We start from the raw sequence: 21,431 nt of genomic DNA, 5'->3' as shown, positions 1-21,431 counted from the left end.
TACCAAACACCGTTGAGTTGGACACTTCATGTGGATGAGTCATATGGCACGTAAATTATATCTTAATAAAGCTATTATGTAAAAAGAACCATAAAAAATAACAAAGCAGCTGTTCAAAAAGTTTAAAACAAAAAGCAGCTCTTTTAAGAGAAAAAAAGTGTTATATTTTGTTTACGCTTGTCCTCAGAGTATTGAATTCATCTGGATTCCCACTTAGGTATAAACTTGGATTTTGCCGCTTTTGCACAGTAAAATACACCCCGAGTACCAGTGAGCTGGACAACATGTTTGTTCATCTCACCAACGTTGCCATTCAGAAACACGGGGTAAGTGTTTCTTTTCCCTTGAGCTTAAGGAAATGGACTGATTTTATGGGTTTCTTTGTTTTTCTATTTGCAGGAGGGGTTGGGTGGGTACAGGAGTTGAATTTAAGATGCCCTGGCACTGATGAGGATTTTGTGGGTTTCTTCATTTTTCTATTTGCAGGAGAGGGTGGGTTGGTATAAGAGTTGTATTTAAGATGCTCTGGCACTGATTGGGAGGGGGAACCCCAAATATCCAGTGTGCTTGTCCCATGGGGGGTGGGGCATTTGGAGAAAGTCCCACATTCAAGTGGGACACATTGACTCTTGGAGCCTGGGTCTCTCGAGTTGTAAAAGGAGATAATATTATTACCTTGTGGGGCTTGTGGGAGGATTATACGAGAGCACTTGTGCTTGGTCATTCAGTTAAAGACCAGGTACTGAGCACCTGTCTGGGTTGGTCCCATGATGAGGGCTACAATTATGGGCAAAAACTTCCTTCACCCCTACTCTCATGGAGCCTAGAGCCTGTGGGGGGAAGGCAGTCATCAAATAATCACACTGCAACTGAGATGCGCGTTCTGCAGGTAGAGATGCAGGCCTGGAGGAGCTTGGAATGAAGGGGCCTGTAGTCCAGGTGGTCGGAGGCCGCCGCGCACAAGTGGCCTTGAGCAGAGAGCTGAAGTCTGAGCGGGGGTTCCCTGGGTGCAGGAGTGGAAAGAGCATTCTAGCAGAGGGCACAGCACGTGCCAAGGCCCCGTGTCAGGAAGGAGCATCGCAGGAGCTGAAAGGAGTTGGGGCAGCTGGAGCCCCCATGCAAGGCGGGTAGAGTGAGAGGGCCCTGTAGAGGCCAGTGGAGGCCGGGACACAGGACGTGGTAGGTTCTGTGCAGGCTTTGGGGCTATAATCCAGTCCTGGCGAACAAGGCCTGAAGGTCTCATTTCTATAGGAAAGACTCTTCTATTTGGGTCTTGCTTGAATGGAAGCCTGAATACCCTAGTCTTTTTATCATTTGAATAGAAAGAGGGTAAATATTGATAGAAAACAAGCTTTTCTGAGTAAACTACTGAAAGGTTTGGTCAGACCAGCTTGGGCCCAATCCCGTGCCCATCACTTAACCTCTGGGTGACTTGGGCAAGTCACCCAGCCTCCCTCTCAAACAGGAGCCCTGGTTTTTACCGTCCTGGTCGTGGCAACTGGCTTCCCTGTGGGGCTGACCCCAGTTCACCTGCCCCTCGGGTTTTCCTGCGAGCAAAGTGAGAGAGCGTTGCCGTTACGGTGCTCACAGCTAGAGGGGAAGGGGTGACTCAGCCAACGCCTTACTCGTAAGAATTTGGGGAAATGGTCTCTCAGGTGACACAGCACAGAACTTGTCAGCCATTTGGGGACGCCACACCCTTCATAACCAAGTAGCACATTTTGTGAAGTCTGGGCAGGGGTGGGAAATGACAGTGACCGACCTCCAGTCCCCTTGGTGCCCTGAGGACAGGGCATGATGTGCTGGCCTGTTAAGCCGCCTCACCCTGGGGGGGCCAGACTGAAGTTGGGAGGGTCCCATCTGATGAGCCTTCTCAGGACATCAAACACGAGGTCACTATTTCCATCACTAAGGAGAAGAAACCATTTTATTTATTTATTTTTTTTGAATTTTATTATATTTATTTTTTTATACAGCAGGTTATTAGTTATCCATTTTATACATATTAGTGTATATATGTCAATCCCAATCTCCCAATTCATCGCACGAATTGACCTATTTTCTTTTGTCAGTTTTTCACCTATATATGTTGAGGCTTTCTTATTAGGTATATAAAAATACAAAATTGTTATATCTTTCTTTATTATTATGAAGTAACCCTATTTATCTCTAACAATACTTACTACCTTATGGTCTAGTTTCCCTGAAAACAATATAACTATACCGGGTTTCCTTTGCTTAGCATTTGAATGGTATTATATATAGTATTTTTTTTTTTTAACATCTTTATTGGAGTATAATTGCTTTACAATGGTATGTTAGTTTCAGCTTCACAACAAAATGAATCAGTTATATATATACATATATTCCCATATCTCTTCCCGCTTGCGTCTCCCTCCCTCCCACCCTCCCTATCCCACCCCTCCAGGCGGTCACAAAGCACCGAGCTGATCTCCCTGTGCTATGCGGCTGCTTCCCACTAGCTATCTACCTTACGTTTGGTAGTGTATATATGTCCATGCCTCTTTATCGCTTTGTCACCGTTTACTCTTCCCCCTCCCCATAGCCTCAAGTCCATTCTCTAGTAGGTCTGTGTCTTTATTCCTGTTTCACCCCTAGGTTTTTCATGACATTTTTTTTTTCTTAAATTCCATATATATGTGTTAGCATAAAAGACAGAAGGAGAGAGCTGAGGCTGTCTTCAGCCTGGCATCTCTGCGTGCACCGGAAGCAGCAGTGCTCTCCACGTTCTTCCTATTTCTAAATGCTTCGCTTTTTAATGTAAGAAACAGGTTCCTCCGAGAAACGTCCGTTTCACCCTTGAATGAAAGCTTCACATGGCTCTAATTTAGCATTGCGTAGAGAACAGATGTTATATTGAACACAGAAATGCTGTGGACCAGTGGATCTGCTTGTCCACTGAGGGCCCCTGGGGGCAGAGCACCACCCTGCATGCTTGGGCAGGATGATGAGACACATCCCTGCCCTCAGGAAGCTCAGAGTCCAGCCAGAGGGGCAGATTGCAAAGGACTGAGTGTCAGGAAAGGTCAGGAGACCTCAGTGCTGCCTTGAGAGTGCGGGAGTGGGGTTTGGGGCCTGCCAGGAGGCTGGCTTAACCACGACTGCTGGCGGGTTTCCCAGGGTGCAGGGTGGGTCCTGAAATGCGCAGTGTTTGCACGTTGATAGGAGAAAAATGTTCTGAGATAACTCTGATAAAATAACTTTCCTACTGCCAAAAAGCAGGCGCTTTTTGTATCATAACTTTGTATCTATACTTGTTTGTTTGTTTTTTTTTTTTGCGGTACGCGCAGGCCTCTCACTGCTGTGGCCTCTCCCGTTGCGTAGCACAGGCTCCGGACGCGCAGGCTCAGCGGCCATGGCTCACGGGCCCAGCCGCTCCGCGGCACGAACGTGTGTCCCCTGCATCGGCAGGCGGACTCTCAACCACTGCACCACCAGGGAAGCCCTGTATCTATACTTTTTATATTTATGCACGTGTAAGACAGTGTTTTGCATAAAGTGTACACTTTATGCCTCTGGAACTTTTTTTTTAAGTAAACAAATTTTTCTTGATAGTAAAAAGAATCTGTATATAGGAAAATAAAAGGTATTGCTGGACAGTTAGCCTAGTTTTTCCTATAATTTATTTTAGGGCTACAGTCCTTTTTTTTTAGGGATACAAACACCAAATAATATATTTGAGAGCCTGTTTGAGGTGAACAAGCTTGGGCACCTCATCTTTTGAGGCATTTTAGTAAGAACTGACATGTAAAAGGAATTTGTCTCTGACCTTGAAAAGATGCTTTTAAAGATATGGATAATTCTTGGCTTTTATGTGTAAACAGAGTCTGCTTTGAGTTTGTTCCTTGTTAGGCTGATTTTGTTTTAGTTCACAGTTACCAACTTTCTACTTAGAAAATGAAATCTCCGTCTCATAACTTTCTAATACACTTCAGTATTTTCTAGCTTTTTGCCGACAAAGGGGCAGTGTGTGGAGAATTAATGTTCAGAGTCAGAGAAGTAGAAAGAGCACTGAACTGGCATTGGAAACCCTGGGCTAAGGTCCCAGCTCTGTCACAGCCAGGATGAAAGCTTGGGCAAGTAACGGGGCCTCTCTGAGCCCGAGTCTCTCAGACAGCTGGGATGCTGTGAGGGAGGTTCACGTGTGGGTCTCTTAAACCATCGTGCCCGGGGCACGGTGTGTCCCAGGTTGGCTTCTCCAGGAAACAGAGGCAGAGATAAGCGTGCAGGAGGTTTACTGGGGCACGATGTCAGGGGCAACGCCAGGAGTTGGGGGGAGCCGGATCGGGCAGAGGGGGGTCAAGTGGGGACACAGCTGCAGCAGGGACCCCAGCCAATCTCAGCGCGCTCTGCAGCTGGGTGCCCCTGAAGAGTTGTCCCAGACGGAGACAAGGGCCAATACCCAGGCACCAACCCCTCACTGGCTGTGGGCTGCCCGAGGAGGGGTTGGACTAGGCAGGTCCTCTTAACCAAGGGCAGCTCCCTGAAAGGGTCTCTGCCGCAAGAAGGAGCGCCTTGATCTTGAAGGGGTGTCTGGGTGGCACTCCCTCCACAGCATGCACTGTAAGGGATAAAGCATTGATTATGAGGATACTGCAGAGTTGATGGTAGTTGGCCCTCCGTATCCCAGGGCTCCACATCTGTGGGTTCAAGCAGCCATGGGTTGAAAATATTCCAAAAGGGACTTCCCTGGCAGTCCAGTGGTTAAGACTCTGCGCTTCCTCCGCAGGGGGCGTGGGTTCCATCCCTGGTTGGGGAACTAAGATCCTGCCAGCTGCGCGAAGCAACCAAACAAAGAGAATTCAGAAAAAAGAAAAATTCCAGAAATTTCCAAAACAGCAAAACTTGAATTTGCTGCTCAGTGGCAACTGTTTTTGTAGCATTTATGTTGTGTTTACAATTTACATAGCATTTACATCACATTAGCTATTATAAGGAATCTAGAGATGATTTAAAGTACACAGGAGATGGGGAGGATGTGTGTAGGTTACAGGCAAATACAATGTCATTTTATATAAGGGACTTAGACGTCCAAGGATTTTGGCATCCAAGGGGGGTCCTGGAACCACTCCCCTGTGGATACCGAGGGACAACTGTATTTTAAAAAATCGCATGTGTAGGAGGCCCAGATCCCCAAGGGGCAGGGCCCATCCGCTTTGTTCCCGGGTGCTCGCCCGCCCCCCTCCCCCGCACACCAAGGGGCACCAGGAAATGCTCAAGGGTGAGAGCAAGCGCTGGGCTCCTCTGGGAGCATTGCTTGGGGCCCCACCCCCTTTTCTGTGGCCAGGAGGATTACAACCACATCCACGGGGGCAAGTGGACGGTGCACAACCTGCGACTCTACCTGGAGAGCACCCGAGGCAAGGAGGTGACCAGCAGGCTGTTCGACGAGATCCACTGGATCATTGTGCAGTCCCTGAAGGCTGTGGCGGTGAGTCCCAGGGGTGTTGGGGGGCGGGGCGGGGCGCCCTGGGAGCAGAGGGAGCGAAGGAGACCACGCAAGCCTAGCAAGAGTTTGGGATTTGGGGGTGCAGGTGGCTCTTTTGTTAAAAATAGCTGTTTTTATGGTCTCACCTCCTACACGTCTGCCAGAGGCCAGGGTGGTCTCGGGAAGGGAGAGGGGCTGGCTCCTGGCTGGCGTTGCTGCAGCCATGGCCCTGGAACCTCTACAGAAGGGCAGGGACCTCGTGACGTCATCGTCGGCTCTTCTGTGCCCACTGAGTCGAGAATGAGTGTTTTGTCATGAGCTGATGCTTTGGAGATGGACTTTTCAGCAGCCTCCCGATTTTTAGGCTTCCTGCTTTGCTATTTCATAGACATTTAGGGCTGAAGAGAGCCTCCCTTTTTTTTAACTCAAGTCTCATATCTGTTGTCTGGTTTGAAGGTTTTGTGTTTCGTTTCACTGTTCTAAAGCAGGTATGCATCTATTTTCAAAGGGAAAGCAAAGGATAAACCCTGGAGCACCAGCATGCAGGCCGCTATTTCTGGTGCAGGTAGCGGTGGGCAGACTGCAGTAGTGCCCACACACCGGCGTTGAGGGGCTGTGAAAAGAGCTGCGCTTGCTGGAGTCGGAAACGCGGGGAGATTGCTGTTCTGGAGAAAGTGTGATGTGGGTTTGGCAGCGAGGTGGACGTGTGTGAAAAGATTTATGTGAAACCTTCTCAGTGGAAGATTAAGGCCCTCTCTCCCCACTTTTTCTTTTCCCCCTTTGGCCGCGCTGTGCGGCTTGGCGGGATCTTACTTCCCCGACCAGGGATTGAACCTGGGCCACGGCAGTTCCTAACCACTGGACCGCTGGGGAATTTGCTCTCCCATTTTTATCTTTGAAACTGCCAACTTATACTAATTCCCCTGTATGTGAAAAGCTTTGTTGAAACAACTGTGTAAAGAAAATTATGGACAGGAAAGGTGACCCTTCAGTGGACACCTTGGCTTTGCTGTGCCTTGAATCGAGCTCTTCCTGTGTCACCAAGCGCTGATGAGCCCTGCCTGTGCCTTCAGTCTGCATCTCGGGCCCACAGGGAGGACTCGGCGGGGAAAAGCCCAGGGTCTAGTTAGTCTAGTTAGCGGTTGGAGAGAGGTGTCTCAGGGGTCACGGTGCGGATGTGTGGGGAGGCCTGGGCTCAGACTTCAAGCCGAAGCCACCATGTGCCTCCTGGCGACGTGGCACAAGTGCCTGCCCTCCGTGGGCCTCGGGGGTGTCCTCTGTGAAATTGGATCACGACCCTGATGTCTCAGGCTGGTTGTGTGAACGCGCTCCGCGGAGGCTAACTTACGGGCTGGGAAGGTAAATGGCAGCGGCTGTAACACAGGCGATGTGGGGGCCTTAGTGCCTGATGAAACCAGTGCCTCCGCTCCCGTCCTGGCCTGATGGGCAGAACTCTGAGAAAGAGTTCTCACACAGGCCTGTGTCCCGGCCCCGGCTCCACAGCCTGTCTCGAGGCTGGATCCGCCAGGCGCCTCTGAGCGTCTTCTCCTGGCCTCAGCCTCCTGAGCTGAGAAGCTGTTGGATTTCTAAGGCTCTGAGGCTTTGGGGAGCAGGGATTTATTTTTTCAGTTTTTATTAATTTAGCAAATATTTGGTCACCTTGATTTTACCAGGTTGTTGCCTTCAGGGAATCTAGGGGAGAGGCAGGCAGGGAAACAGGAGGCTGCGGTAACTCGTGAGGAGGGCCTGGTGCAGGGTGTGGACCACGTGGGGGGCCCACGGAGAAGCCGAGAGGCAGAGCTCAGGAGCAGAATGCTCAGAGGGCCAGAGACAGGGGGCTGGGGGATGACAGAGGGTGAGTGACTGTCCTCTGTTCCCTCTGTGCTGCAGAGGCTTTTGGGGACAGTGGTGTGTGCGCTGGCCAGGTTAGGACACCAGTGGAAATGCAACAATTCCGCTAAATTTCCACGTGATGAAACAGCCCCCCAGCCTGGTTTTCCTCCAGTGAGTGGGGCTGCACTGGGCTCTCTCCCCCTTAGACATTTCCTGTTCTAAATCCAGTGTTTTAGGGAGAGTCCAGGCATCCACTAACGTATGAATGGGCCTCACCATCCTCACAGTCGCGTCTGTGTGCTCCCCTCGCTGTGGGGTGCATGAGAGTCCCCGGGGAGCATGTAGCGCTGCTGCTGGCTGGGCCTCTCCTGGAGGGTTTAATCCAGGCAGCTTGGGCAGCCTGGAAATCTGTGTTGTAAACAAGCCGCTGGTGGCTTTTTTATGCACTTGGAGAACAATTTTTGAAATGGAATTAAAAACTGAGAAGAAGGGACTTCCCTGGTGGCACAGTGGTTAAGAATCCGCCTGCCAATGCAGGGGACACGGGTTCGAGCCCTGGTCCAGGAAGATCCCACATGCCACGGAGCAACTAAGCCCGTGTGCCACAACTACTGAGCCCACATGCTGCAACTACTGAAGCCTGTGCGCCTAGAGCCCACGCTCCGCAGCAAGAGAAGCCACCGCAGTGAGAAGCCCGTGCACTGCAACGAAGACCCCAAAATAAATAAATAAATTAAAGAAAAAAACCTAAGAAAATCCAAAATTTTTTTTTTTTTTTTTTTTTGCGGTACGCGGGCCTCTCACTGCCATAGCCTCTCCCGCTGCAGAGCACAGGCTCCGGACACGCAGGCCCAGCGGCCATGGTCCACGGGCCCAGCCGCCCCGTGGCACGTGGGATCCCCCCGGACCGGGGCACCAACCCGCGCCCCCTGCACCGGCAGGCGGACTCTCAACCACTGCGCCACCAGGGAAGCCCAATCGAAAAATTTTAAGTAAATGGATTTGACTTTTGACTTTTGTCACAGAGAACAGAGGTTCGTACGCTGCATCTCGAGGGGTCTGTGAAGGGACTGACAGCCTGGTGGGCTCTGGGTGTGTGTGTGTGTGTGTGTGTGTGTGTGTGTGTGTAAGACGCACAGGCCTGAACTTTGGGTGCCTGGGCTTGGAGCTGGACTTCTGTCCACTCTGAGGAAAGTCTTGTGCCGACGGAGACTTTCATTGCTGGTCGTCAGGCCTCTGATGAATGAGACATGGAGACGATGATTGCTTCACGAACCCCCTTTCCATCCCTGACCTTGCAGGAGGAACACGGAGAGGAAGGGGGGAGGGGAGAGGGCGGAGATGGGGAGCCGCTGGTCACAGGAGTGAGCCGCTGGCATCACCACCGTGAGTAGGGTCCTGCCGCTTTAACATCCCGCATCTCCATGATGTGGGTCTCGGCTGGGCCCCCCAGTTCTGGCTCTGTAACCCGCCGGTCCTCTCCCTGCAGCCGGTGATGAACAACGACAAACACTGCTTTGAGTGCTACGGCTATGACATCATCATCGACGACAAGCTGAAGCCCTGGCTGATCGAGGTACCCACGCGCTGCATGCCCGCGTGCCTGGTCGCCCCACACCCTCCCGGTGCCTCTGCCTCAGGCTCCGCGGCCCCAGCCAGATGTTTCCCAGGCCACGGTGGGCGCGGTAGGATGGGGGGGCAGATGTCCAGGTCTGACGGTTTGCTGATGGTTGGGGAATACACACTCCCGGTCTGTCACCTCCGGCGAGCCCAGCCCACAGAGCCCGAGCCATCCTCCCCCTTCCGAATGGGTGCTTCCGGGTGAGCCCAGGTCCTGGGGCCTGGCCCTGTCGGACACTGTTCCCATTCAGGAAAGGAGCTCACAGACCCGGAAGCCCTTGGGAGGTCGTAGTGTTCTGTCTGGAAATAAGGAACGCTATCCTCTTGGGAGGAAGGCGTAGTTTGGAAGTGGACTCATATGCCCGTTTCAAGGCGTAGACAGGATGTAGTCATGGCTGTTCTAGAAAGGGCAAGGTTCATACACCCTTTTCCTGATGACAGTGGCAGCGGGCGCTGGCACACCCGTCTGAGGCCCTGACACGGAGCCCACCTTGCCTGGTGGTCCTGCTTTGCTCTGCTGCCAGGAAGAGGGGCTCAGGCCTCTGAGGGGCGCAGGGCTGGACGGGCAGAAAGGGTGCAGGCTTCCACTCTGGTGACTCATCTCCCCGCTAGTGCCCCTGAGTGCCGTGTCCTCTCACCACACCCATGTGGACGGGACGGCTCAGGCCCTTTAGCTCAGTCCTGTTTGCAGGCGAAGCTGAGTCACAAGAGCAAGTGAGTGGTCCCCTGTAGGGAAGTCAGTGGGGGCCCTGCAGGGAGCTGCCAGGAGAACAGGTTACGGGAGGGCGAGCTGTGTGTGTGTGTGTGTGTGTGTGTGTGTGTGTGTGTGTGTAGATAAATGTGCGTATAGATAGACAGGTAGGTCAGTCCTTAGATATAACATATTTATGCTTTTTTCCCCTCCATCTTAGAGTAAATAACTTGAATGGAACTCAAGTTTTCCTTGATGAACTAGGATCTTAATTGCGAACATTACTTCTAAAATAATAACAGGTCTTAACTGTAGCATATTTGTAATAAGAATTACAGTATTATACGATCAACCACAGTGGTAATTTCAGGGGCAACCGAGGTCCACCCTGCTGGCGGCACAAAGACACAGTCTGACTACTGGGCGGGGAAGCCTGAACAACTTGCCCATTTGCTGTCTCTTCTCTCTCACGGCCTGAGAAAACAGCCCACCAAAGTCATTACAACTGTGCCTAAAATAAGGGAAAATAGGTACTGACTGAGGGCCCGTGGGACTCTCGGCGGAGTAAATGGCCACGTTTTAACACATGGATTTTGTGACTTGGCTGACCTCCTCAGAGGCCTGGACGGGCTCCTCACCTGGTCAGAATGTTGCTTTGTTGGTGAGCTAGTACTTACTCTCTCAGCAGAAGGGGTCCTTTTCCTTTCACTCGACCCACGATGCTGCCTGGTCAGGGTCATTGGGTCACTGATTCCAGCAAAGCTCTGGGCAGCTTTTGGTGCTGAGGACAGAGCTCATCACACAGGTAGACGCTGAAATTACGTTTGTGATGGACGTTGACCTATGACTTTTGTTTGCGTGGTGACGGATCTGTAGCTTCTGTTCCTAATCCTGTCCTTAAATACCGTTTGTATTTCACCTAACAGCTAATGAAATAGAGCACGAAATGCTCCTGAAGGTGTTAGGTATGAACAGTGTGAATCACAACCTTATCTGCGGCGCGCGGCCCTGCTCCAGGCGAGTAAGTGGTCCAGCCAAAGGATGTGTTCTCTTTCCTCTCGTAGGTGAACGCGTCCCCATCCCTCACCTCCAGCACGGCCAACGACCGAATCCTTAAGTATAACCTGATTAATGACACCCTCAACATCGCCGTCCCTAACGGCGAAATTCCAGACTGTAAATGGAACAAGTCACCCCCAAAGGAAGTCCTTGGCAATTATGAAATTCTGTAAGTTTGTGTGTCTGTGCAGCTGGCCTCGTGTGTGTCAGATTGGGGGGTACCAGGGCCCACCTGGGATTTTCTAGGTATATGTGGACTCACCTTGTCGGGTAGAGTATTTTGTTTTTTGGTGTTATGGGATAGATCTTGTAGCAGACAAGCGTTTTCGTGCTGAGCCAGGCCTCGGTCTAGTCTTGTGCCTGAGAAACATTAATGAAGCATTTGCCACGTTTGCTGCTGGGGCAGCAGGAGCTGGTCACCGGCCGTGGAGCAGAGGCTGGCCACGCCCTGGCCCACCCCGAGAGCTGTGGGACACCGAGGAACTAATCGATCTCTTTGAGTCTCCGTGTGTACATCTTCTTAAATGAGGATAATACGATCTGTCTTATGGTGGTGAGAGGAAAAGAAGTGTAGCATTTGAGGGCTTGACACACGTGTTGTCACATTTCATTTCTCCAGCAACTTTGTGAGGTGAGGTTGTCAATGGCTCCATCTTACACGTGTGGAAGCAAAGGCTCAGAGGGGTTACGTGGCACGTTGGTAGTGACATAAAGCGGGGGAAAGTGAGAACCCATCAGGAGGGCAGTGGTCGAGCAAGTCCAATTCGTTCTCACCATAGAAGAGTGAGTGGACGTTAAAAGCACTGACCTGGGGCTGTGCCGGGGGCCTGGGAGGAAAGCAAGGTGCAGGAAAGGGTGCCTGATGTGATCCATGTGAAACGGGCAGTGGTCCCGGTGCCTCCTCCCTCGGTGTGATGGGCATTTCCACGTGTGGTGGCTGCTCTGAGAGTGGACGGGCCAGGAGGCGTGGAGGGACATGCATTAGGGTGTCAGCATGGACACCACTGCTGCAGGGGTGTGGGCCGGGGAAGGGGAGCCAGGAAGAGAGGGGAACAGCACCCAACCCGTAGGACTGAATATGTTAGGATCACATTACATGATCCTGTAAAAGTAAACATGTGCGTTTAACTTAACATTTTTAAAAAATGGAGAAGTGGTGAGTGAACTTTACACAGCGCACAGATCCCAGGCTCTTGGCTGGTAGCGCTGCTGCCATGTGGACATAAGTGTGCAGCCTGGGGAGGGTGGTCGGGAACCGAAAGGGCGACCAGTTGGCCGGTCGGTTGTGTCCTCCAGCGCTTCTGCTGCGCAGGTGAGGTAGAGAGTAGGCAGAGGGTGGAAGTGCCCGGGGTGGGGTGCTCGCCAGGTGCGGGAGAAGGGCAAGGAAGCATGAGGGTGTGAGCAGATGAGGACAGTGCGGGGGTGGGTAGGGATCATGGGGTCAGGGCTGTAGGACAGTGAACTGGGAAGAGAAGGGGCAGAGGTCAGAGTGAGCTTGGCGGCCGAGGTTTTGCAGGGGCTGCGGTCACCAAACATGGCAAGGTCGGGTGCCCTGGAAACGGGCCTGAGCTGGGGTGGAGGACAAGGTCATCGGAGAGGGCAGTAGGTCAGGGAGTCGGGGTCCCATCTGTTTGGTCACTGCGGTCACCAGCAACAGTGAGCCGAGAGCCTGAATCTTAAGGAATTAGGGGCAGTGACACGGAGGATTAGAGGTGACCAACAAGGCCGGGTGAGGGTGGTGAACTCTGCCCACCTGGGAAGGAGGTTTGCGGTGGGAGGGTCTCCTCCAGAGTGGGAGGGAAAACAGGCCCACTCCAGGGGCTGCAGGGGAAGCCAGGTTGCCGAGCAGGAAGGTGAAGGGGACCTTCCAGGATAAGGTGGAGGATGGGAGGTGCTGTGTCCATTGCTGACGATGGACAGAGCTCTCAGTGCGCAGAGGGAGGGAGAGTTTGCTGGTGGGGCCAGGATGGGGCCCGTCCAGAGCCTCGGGGGTTAGCATTGTGGGCGGTGCAGGGTGACACGCGGGTGACGGACGTCAGACTGATGGAGGGCCTCGTGGGCCCAGTCCTGAGACAGATGGGGGGCTGTGTGGGGAAGGAGTCTGGCCAGGGTCTGGTGGGTCCGCCTTGGTCCAGCTGAGGGTGGCGGGGAGGCGGGCTGTGAGGGCCCTGTGGGACCCTCTGCCCCCATCAACCCATTGCCTCCTTGAGGGAGTGGGCAGACGCTCCGTTTCCAGTTGAAGACGCAGTGGTCCGAAGCCTCAGTGCTTTTACTTGGAGAGACAAAAAGGTGGGCCCCCCTCAATCCGTTCCGCCACCCTCTCCCCAGATGAGGTGATAAGGAAAGCCCCAGCGCGGGGCCGAAGTTCTGAATCCTTCCGTTCGGGATCTGTTCCCGGTGCTTCAGACGACCTGTCAGAGTCCCGGGTGGGCTTACAGCCCTGGGGCCGCGTGGGGTGGGCCCTGACATCACAGGCACCGCCCTGTCCTCCTGCCGTGCCAGCCTCTCTGCATTCCGCTGCGTGCTCCCAAGTGCCCTTCAGAGCATCCCAGCCAGGGTGCCGGCGCCCCTGGTGTGGCACCCGGAAACAGGCGCTCTTGCCGCTGCCCCAGCTCGCCGTCCTGGCCTTGGGGCCACAGGGCCTGGCACCTTGCATCCGCTCCCTCCGGGGCCCCGTTCTACTTTTACAGCCTTTCAAAAAAGAAATGCTCTGAACCCTGACAGTGAGTGGATTCTGCCTGTCAGAAGGCCAGGAGAGCAGCCCACCAGCACAGGAGGGGCCTGAGAAGAGCCATCCGGTCTCTGACTCTGCTCCACACCCGCTCTGTCCGTGGGCACACCATCCCTGGGAGTCCCGGTTGCCAGCTGCTTGCCAAACGCTCATTTCAGTTCATTTTGTTGTTAAGCTGCACAAATACCCAGTGAAACTGGGAGCCCGCCTGTGGGTCTCCCCTCTGTTTATTCAGCAGATTCTTATTGCACACCACCCCACGAGTGAGATGCTGGGGACGACCGTGAAGCAGGGAGGGGGGGGTCACTCCAGCCCTTTGGTCGGTACTGCAGACGCGCACAGGCAATAGAGTGATGACATATGAACGGGAGTCCCTGGGGGAGGGGAGGGGCCAGGGTGGCTTCCAGGAGAGCCCCCCACGGGCAGAACGCCAGTGTCCCTGGGGAGTCCTCTGTCCAGCTTCGTCTCTCTGTAGGGAGACGGGGAGGAGAGGGGGGCCCATGTGTTGTGGTCTGACATCTACGTCCGGCAGAGGGAAACCCCGTTGTACCTGCCGCGTAGACAACACTCGGCGACTGGCCTTTCTCTTCCCTCCCCTCCCCTTTCAGCCCCGTTTGCCACCAGAAGCCCAATGCAGAAATGTGTTCTTCAACCTCAGAGCCTCTAACCCACACTCAACCCACGGATTCTGGCTCTGGGAATGAGCTTATAACGGAAGCACACGCTCTCCCAGAAGTCAGCAAGATGTAGCTAACGCAACATAACTGAGCATCTTAGCACCGTCTACGTTTGATGTGAACGTCTTCACACGTGTCACAGAGGCTCCTCGGTCAGGGTGTGGTCAGCAGTGATACCTACGCACACACTTCAACAGTGGCAGGAACTTCACGCTCTGAGCTACAGGGTAAAAAGTTCCGAATTAGGAATCTGGACTCCTGGGTTTTATTTAATCCTACCTCTGCCGCGTACCAGCTGTGTGACTTGAGCACACTGAGTCAACCCCTCTGAGCCCCACGTTCCTCAAACAGGAAGTGGGAATCATAATGCCTCCTGGTCTGAGTCAGGAGGGTGATGTGAAGCTACGGCGGGGGTGGGTAGGAGACCCTGTTTGCTGGAGCCTGCCTGGTGCCAGGGCCCACAACAGGTCCTGCGGGTTTCACCACCCTCATGGGACCCCCAAAAGAGGGGCCCCACCCCGGCAAGAAAGGATCACCCAGATGCCAAAACGGTCAGGGACGCTGAGGTTCTAGGCCAGTTCTTTCTGATGCAAAAGAGTCCAGGCTGTACTTTCTGTCCAGGCCGTGCTTGAGCGCCGCGCCAGCCTGACGCAGGAACGTTGGTGGGGGGGAGGGGTGGGGGGTCACAGCTGGTGGAGGCGGCACTGGCCTTGCCTGTGAGCCAGCTGCAGGGCCTCTCCCTGTCCTGGCCTCCTCCTGGGCAGGCCACCCACACCCTGTGCCCTGTCTGAAACGGGGTTAGTCATCCTCGCCCCACAGATGCTGAGTGAGATGCTGCGTGTAAAGTATTTCCAGACCTCACTTCTCTCCCTCGCTACCCTGAGGTCTCATTCCTTTCCTTGGGGTCATTGCCAAGTTCAGTCTGGTGGCCTGTATAAAATGTCAGCTGCAGGGGTGGGGACCGCCCACAGTAACAGTTTGAGGCAGTTGTACTTGTGTTCCATGGCCTGGGGCAGTGGTTGGTGGGCTGGAGGCGTGTGGGACGGGGCCAGGCTGCTTCTCCGGGTGACAGGCCTTTGCCGCACTGCAGCCATGGCGACACTGCCGCTGAGCCCTGGAGATGCTTCTCTGTTTCTAGGTACGATGAGGAGCTGGCACAGGGCGACGGGTCTGACCGAGAGCTGAGGAGTCGGCCGGGCCAGTCGCTGGGGCCCAGAGGGGGCCGATCGAGAGACTCCGGGAGGACCGTCCTCACAACCTGGAAGTGACCACCAGCAAGAGCAAAACTCCAGCCTGCACCCACCCTTGCTGAAGACCTATTTTGGAAACTTCCTTTTTCTAGAGCTTTTTTCCTTTCCTAAACCCTGTAAATAAATAAAGGCATTTCTTTGGAAGGTTAAGGAGCCCATTATTGGGGAAAAGTCCCTGTTTCTCCTTTACGCTCACACGACACTCTGACAACAGATGTATGGAGATTTTCCCACACCAAGCAGTTCTGCCGCGGCGCTGGGTGTCCTGCCGTGTAACTCAGTTCTGACGCTGTCTGCCTGGAGTTGGAGTCAGATCCCACAGGTAAGGCCTCAGTCTCACAAGACTGCCCCCACCGTCTCAACTTCAGACGCCGACCGCAAGCCCACGTTGTTAACTGTGCTTCTGACCAACTGGCTGTAAGTTGGAGGTTCCCACAACCCTATCCTTGGGTTCAATTAATTTGCTAGCGGGGCTCTTGGAATTCAGGAAGACAGTTTGCTTACTAGGTTACTGGTTTACATAAAGGGTGCAACTCGGGAAAAGCCAGATGGGAGAGATGCACAGGGCGAGGTGTGGCTGAAGGGGCACGGAGCTTCCATGTCCTCTCTGGGGACACCACCCTGGACGCTCTTCAGATTCCATAGTCCGGGAATATTTATGGAGGCCTCGTTACACAGACATGATTGATTAAATCATTGGCCATTGGCGACTGACTCAACCTCCGGCCCCTCTCCCTTCCTGGAGGCTGAGGTGTGGGGCTGAAAGTCCCACCCCTCCAATCACGTGGTTGGTTCCCCAGGCAGCCAGCTCACATCCGAGGCCACCCAGGAGCCCCAGCCCCCAGTCAGTAGCGCAAACTCTGGCTTGCTTGAAAGGGACTTGTTAGGAACAACAAAAGATACCCATTTCACCTTTATGCTCTGTAGCAATTTCAGGAACTGGGAACAAAACTAAATATAACAAAGATGTCCCTGTAGCTCTTAGAAAGGAAATTACAAGGGTTTTAGGAGCTGTGTGCCAGGAAAGGGGTTGGAGACCAAATATATATTTCTTGTAAATCACAATATCACAGTCTATTTCATAAGGGCTGTAAGAACTGATTCACAAATGTATGAAACGAGCTCTTTCAGCTCGTTTCAGCTTCAGCGTGTGATTTAGTTTATTATAACAGCTTCAGCGTGTGATTTAGTTTATTATAAGGTATTCACGTTTTTAAAATTTGGCACTAAATTAAAAACAAACCCCAAACCTGAATATCTTACAAAATCATGCCGCCGTGAGAAAGCAAAACATTTAATCTGACAGCTGCTTTCATTCCTTTTAGCTTGACTGCGATTTGGAGGAAAACAGGCGACTAGAAATATTCCTCAGCATTTATCGTTACAAAGTCCTTTGTCTTGATGCTCTCAGACAACTCACCTGGGTTTTGTAGGTGAGTCTGTCTGTCCGATGAGCCCAGGCAATTCCCAGCATGTGGCTCATATGACATCAGCCTCTGGGTTTGCCACAGACGCAGAGGTAAGCGCTGTTCGCAGCCGTCGGCGGCGGGATAAGCTCTTGATGTGATGTGTTTACCCACAAGCCACCCTGGTCGCCACTGACCTACAGAAAAATATGGGGAGGCAGCCCGTGTCCCTCTGTAGAGCGACTGATGCGGCCGAGTAACCCATGGGGGTGTTCCTCTTAGTAAGAACCTTTTACTGTCACAGGTGACATTTTTCACGGATGCTTCATTCACTGTCCTGAGTTTCCTTTTCAACTCCCCACCTCTTTTTGGTTACAACGTTAGGAATAGGATTTTGTTGTTAACATAATTACGCCAAGGACATAGGAGATAGAGGTCTTTCCTGTACCCATGTGCGAACACCTGTCATGCTTACATGTCGCGTGTGTATACACGTGCTCACGTATATTTAATGATGCTTCACGGCCATGTAGGGGAAAAGGCCCTTTTAAATGGATCTGGTACAGTACAAAGTGAACGAAATGTAATACAAATGGCATTTAGCCAGAGTCCAAAGAAATTGCAACTTGGAGGGATCTGTCTGCTGTGTTCACGCTAAGCCTGAAACAGCTCCAGCTCGTGGATCGAGGCGTTTCGTGTGTTCCTTAATATTTAGGCCCGCTGTGGATGGCAGGTGTGGCTTCGAGCCTCTGAATCAGACCTGGGCTTGAGGCCTGGCTCTGCCATTTATTAGTTTGTCCCAAGGCTGACAGCAGCTCTTTGGACCTCTGCTTCCCAGTGTTTAAGAAGGGGATGACCTATATTTGCCTTAGAAATAACGCGTGTCACTGCCTGCCCCACCTTGCTCTAGTTCCAGCTCTGACGGGGTTTTCTTCCCCAGGAGGGGACAAAATCCACGTGGCTGGCCTCCACCCTCAGCTTCTGCACACAGCTTTTCCACCCACCACTTCTCACAACCCAGGTTCTCCGTTATGTTGCTTTGTTTTTGCCTCTCAGATGTGTCTGGGAAAGGGTGAAGTCCCTGGCTGGGAATGTGACCGCAGGCTGAGCTCAGAGGGCAGTTCAATCACGGAGGAAAGAAGTTAGTTTGTCAGCGACCAGGTTACTAGGTGAGAGCGAGTGTCTGCTAAATAGATTTATGCCAAATATTGACTGTGACATTAGTGATGTCCTGTTCTGGGGCAGATGTTTCCTCTGGACATTTCTAGAACATGCAGGAGTAGGAAGTATGCGATGTGTGAAGAGGCCTTGGGAAGTTGTTGGGCTGTGAACAGACTGTCGGGTCACTCGGCTCAGGTCTTGGCAGTGGTGTCCCCATTTGGAATCGTCCAGGATGACAATTTTTGTTTTCTTATCTGCTCCCATTACTTTTTTCCGTTTGATGGGGTAGGAGCGGGTGGTTCCCGAAGTCTGAGGGTTGTAGCATCTGGTCATTTTCAGCGATTCTTTTTGTTTGAGTTTTCGCACAGTGAACTCATCATTTGCCTGCCTCCCGAATGGGCTGCTCCCTCAGTATTCTTTGGCAGATGCTCAAGCCCAGGATGAAGGAGTCTTCCTACAGGTTCCCCCTCTCACAGCCCGGCAGTCCCCAAACCTGGTGACAGGCTCCTCAGTGGGCCTCCCACCTGGATCACTGGGTCTCGGCCCGCAGCCCCACCCCATGCAACTGGGTTCCACCCTCTGGCCCAGAGGATTTTTCTGACCTGTGGCCATTTCTCCCAGCACACAGTGGTTCTTCAGCGCCATCCACAGAGCCTCCTGTGCTTGGGGGGACCTGGAGGCCCTCCATACACGGTGTCCACCAGCCCCAAACTCACCTGATTTTCTAACCCCAGGAGACTGGCAGTTTCCACCATCCCTCTAGGTCCACTTTCCAGCTCTGCTGTCTCTCCAGCCAGCCCCGGAGGAGCGTCTCTGGTCTCCCCAGCGTCAGGCCATCAGCCTCCTGTGGCCCAGGGAAGCAGGTGAGTGTCCGCTGCAGGGACCCTGGCCAGCCGGCCTCTCGCCTGACTCCTGGCACTGCCCAGTGACCAGTGCCCACAAGGTGCTCATTAACAGGAGCTGTGCCCAAGTGGGGTGCCCTGGGACAGTTCAGGACACCTGCGAGGCAACAGGAGCACCATCAGATTTTGTTTCCTGTTTCTCATTCAAGCAGACGAGGTATTTTTATGTCTCTTCTGATTTGTCCCAGCCTGAACCGTACTGTGTCTCATACGCTCCTCTCCAACGCCCCACGCCACGTGGCTCGCGGGATCTTGGTTCCCCAAACAGGGATCGAACCCAAGCCCTCGGCAGTGAAAGAGCAGAGTCCTAACCACTGGACCTCCAGGGGATTTCCTCATATGCTTTTAAGCTGAAGATAGCATCCTCGTACTTCTGTGCCTAGAGGGTTCCGAGTGTTCCATCTCGTGCTCATTTCTTCCGTGGCTGCCGTGCTCCCTTAGCAGAAGGGAGCCTGAGGGTCCGCAGGGTCCCCTGCAGGGAGCCATGGGCTTCCCTGCCCCTTGATTGTCCTTTTTTTTCCCCTTTCTTTTTCAAGTTTAATTCCCGTGATTTTTCTTACATGATAATGCTGCGTGGTAGCCCCATATCTGGAGTCTGGGTTCTCATCCCGGGATCTCGAGTGGGTCTAAGAGAGCAAATTCTGAGCAAAGTCTCCTTCCAGGGGTTAGCGGTGAGGACACTGTAGCTTGGACAGGACACGGAAGGTGGCCTGGCAGATTGCCCAGGTGGCTGTGGCCGTTAGCAGCAGCTTGGGCAGGGGGACCAGGCAAGCTGCAGAGCCGTGGCAGAGGGGCCAGTGGGGCCTTGCTGGCCTTGTTCCCAGTGGCCCTCCACACCGGGAGGTTGGAAGCTTGGCCAGGATGGGCCCTGTGGGTGGCAGCAGCAATTTCCTTGGAGCACTTGACACCCACTGAGTAGCCTCCAGTGCCAGCCAGGGCTTTGAACTCGGCCCCTGGGTCTACTTCTGCAGGGGCATCACCTTCAGAACCACATCCCTGTGGGACACCAATGACCTCAGACTTCTTTGTGGGTATACTGGGTTGAACAGTGTCCCTCCAAAACTCGTGTCCACCCAGAACCTCGGAATGTGACCTTGTTTGGAAATAGGTCTTTGCAGATATAATTAGTTAAGGGTCTCAAGATGAAATCGTCTTGGATTTGGGGTGGGCCCTGAATCTCATGACTGGTGTCCCTTTCAGAAGAAGAGAGGACACAGGCACAGAGGACAAGGCCGTGTGAAGACAGGCAGATGCCGCCCTGAGCCAAGCAAGCCAGGCGTTGCCGGCTGCCACATCGAAGAGAGGCGTAAATAGATCCTCCCTTGGAAGGAACCACCCCTGACACCTTGATGTTAGACTCCGGCCTCCAGAATTGTAAGAGAATAAGTTTCTGTTGTTTAATCCAGCCAGTTTGTGGTCATTTTTTCCAGCAGCTCTAGGACACGAACACAGTGGGTGAACAGCAGAGACAGCCCCAAGGAATTGGCCCTTGACCGAAGGGCTGACTGGTGACAGGTGACCACCTGGTTCTCAGGTTTGCTCCACCGCTCCCAGCTCTCAGTCCTGCTCAGACTCCCTACGAAGGCCCTGCAGGCTCGGCAGCGCTGGGCTGGCCACGTCTGTTCTCGGAGAAGAAGCATCACACCCTTCTCTCTCCCCAGAGCCCAAGCCTCCACGACCTCTCCTCCTGAGCTCCCGGGCCTGGCTGTGCTTGTCCCCTGTTCTCTAGTTACTCTCTCACCTGAGTCAGATGCTTCAGAGAAAGCCCAGGTTTTCTGGGTTTTTCAGCAAATGTGATTGCTATGCTGATGTAGGTTGTGGGTGACCCTCTTGCCTGAAGGACAGCAATGGCTGCGGTGTGGTGTCTCTGCTGGTACAATGCAAGCCCACATGCCCCTGGGGCTTTCGTGCCTCTGGTGTCTGATTCAGGGCCATTCTCCAAGCTCCTCTCCTTCACCCTTTTTTTTTTTTTTTTTTTTTTTGCAGTTCGCGGGCCTCTCACTGCTGTGGCCTCTCCCGTTGCGGAGCACAGGCTCCGGATGCGCAGGCTCAGCGGCCATGGCTCACGGGCCCAGCCGCTCCGCGGCACGTGGGATCTTCCCGGACCGGGGCACGAACCCGCGTCCCCTGCATCGGCAGGCGGACTCTCAACCACTGCGCCACCAGGGAAGTCCCACGAGTGCTGAGCTTTGTCTGCTGACATTGTCCCCGAGGAAGAGAAAGCAGTCCCGACAGCCAAGAGCAGGCCTGGTCCCCGCAGCTTGGTGTTCTCCTGTGGAATGTAAATAATCGCACAGACCATCGGCATCAGACCAGGCCAGTGTGTAACTGATCATCAAGGCAGAATCCTTCCATCCTCGTGTCTGAACCTGAATGGCAGCATCAACATTGTCCAAGCCGCAAAATGACCAAGCTTCCCCCCGCCCTGTCCCAGCCACAGGACTGACTTCACCAATCATTGCTCGTACCTGCCCCAGGCTCCACTCCCTGTAGACAAGGTTTACTGAGACACCTGGTTACAGAATCACCTGCCCTTCCTCAGAGCATCCAATCCAGAGCAAAGCCCACCTCCTCAGACCCGTCACCCAGAAGGCACCCAGTGCCCTAAAGTCCCAGGCGCATTCTCCTTCTAGGTTACAAACGATTCACCCA

The 21,431-nt window shown here is 53.3% G+C and overlaps 1 protein-coding gene and 1 long non-coding RNA gene across 26 annotated transcripts in view; one reads left to right on the top strand and one right to left on the bottom strand.

The window, feature by feature from the left end:
* Positions 1–15,460, top strand: part of TTLL1 (TTL family tubulin polyglutamylase complex subunit L1) — a 37,501-nt gene extending 22,041 nt beyond the window's left edge. For 24 of the 25 annotated variants that reach the window (XR_007470178.1, XR_004476682.2, XR_004476680.2 and 21 more), the window contains 6 exons: positions 218–326; positions 5,309–5,452; positions 8,772–8,858; positions 10,658–10,821; positions 13,992–14,287; positions 15,199–15,306. Coding sequence is in view for 1 of the 25 variants with exons in the window: in XM_033405198.2 (XP_033261089.2) it covers positions 218–326; positions 5,309–5,452; positions 8,772–8,858; positions 10,658–10,821; positions 15,199–15,328 (634 nt within the window). In the remaining 24 variants the exon portion in view is untranslated. Of the gene's footprint in view, positions 1–217; positions 327–5,308; positions 5,453–8,771; positions 8,859–10,657; positions 10,822–13,991; positions 14,288–15,198 lie in introns of all 25 variants that reach the window. The other variant, XM_033405198.2, reaches the window with a different exon arrangement.
* LOC125960485 (uncharacterized) overlaps positions 1–21,431 on the bottom strand; it is a 327,476-nt gene that overhangs the window by 281,534 nt on the left and 24,511 nt on the right. The window lies entirely within an intron of this gene.

Source organism: Orcinus orca, chromosome 11 (genome assembly GCF_937001465.1).
Source record: "Orcinus orca chromosome 11, mOrcOrc1.1, whole genome shotgun sequence".
Lineage (NCBI taxonomy): Eukaryota > Metazoa > Chordata > Mammalia > Artiodactyla > Delphinidae > Orcinus > Orcinus orca.
The sequence above is the reverse complement of the archived record's forward strand: the minus strand, read 5'-3'. Positions and strand labels throughout refer to the sequence as shown.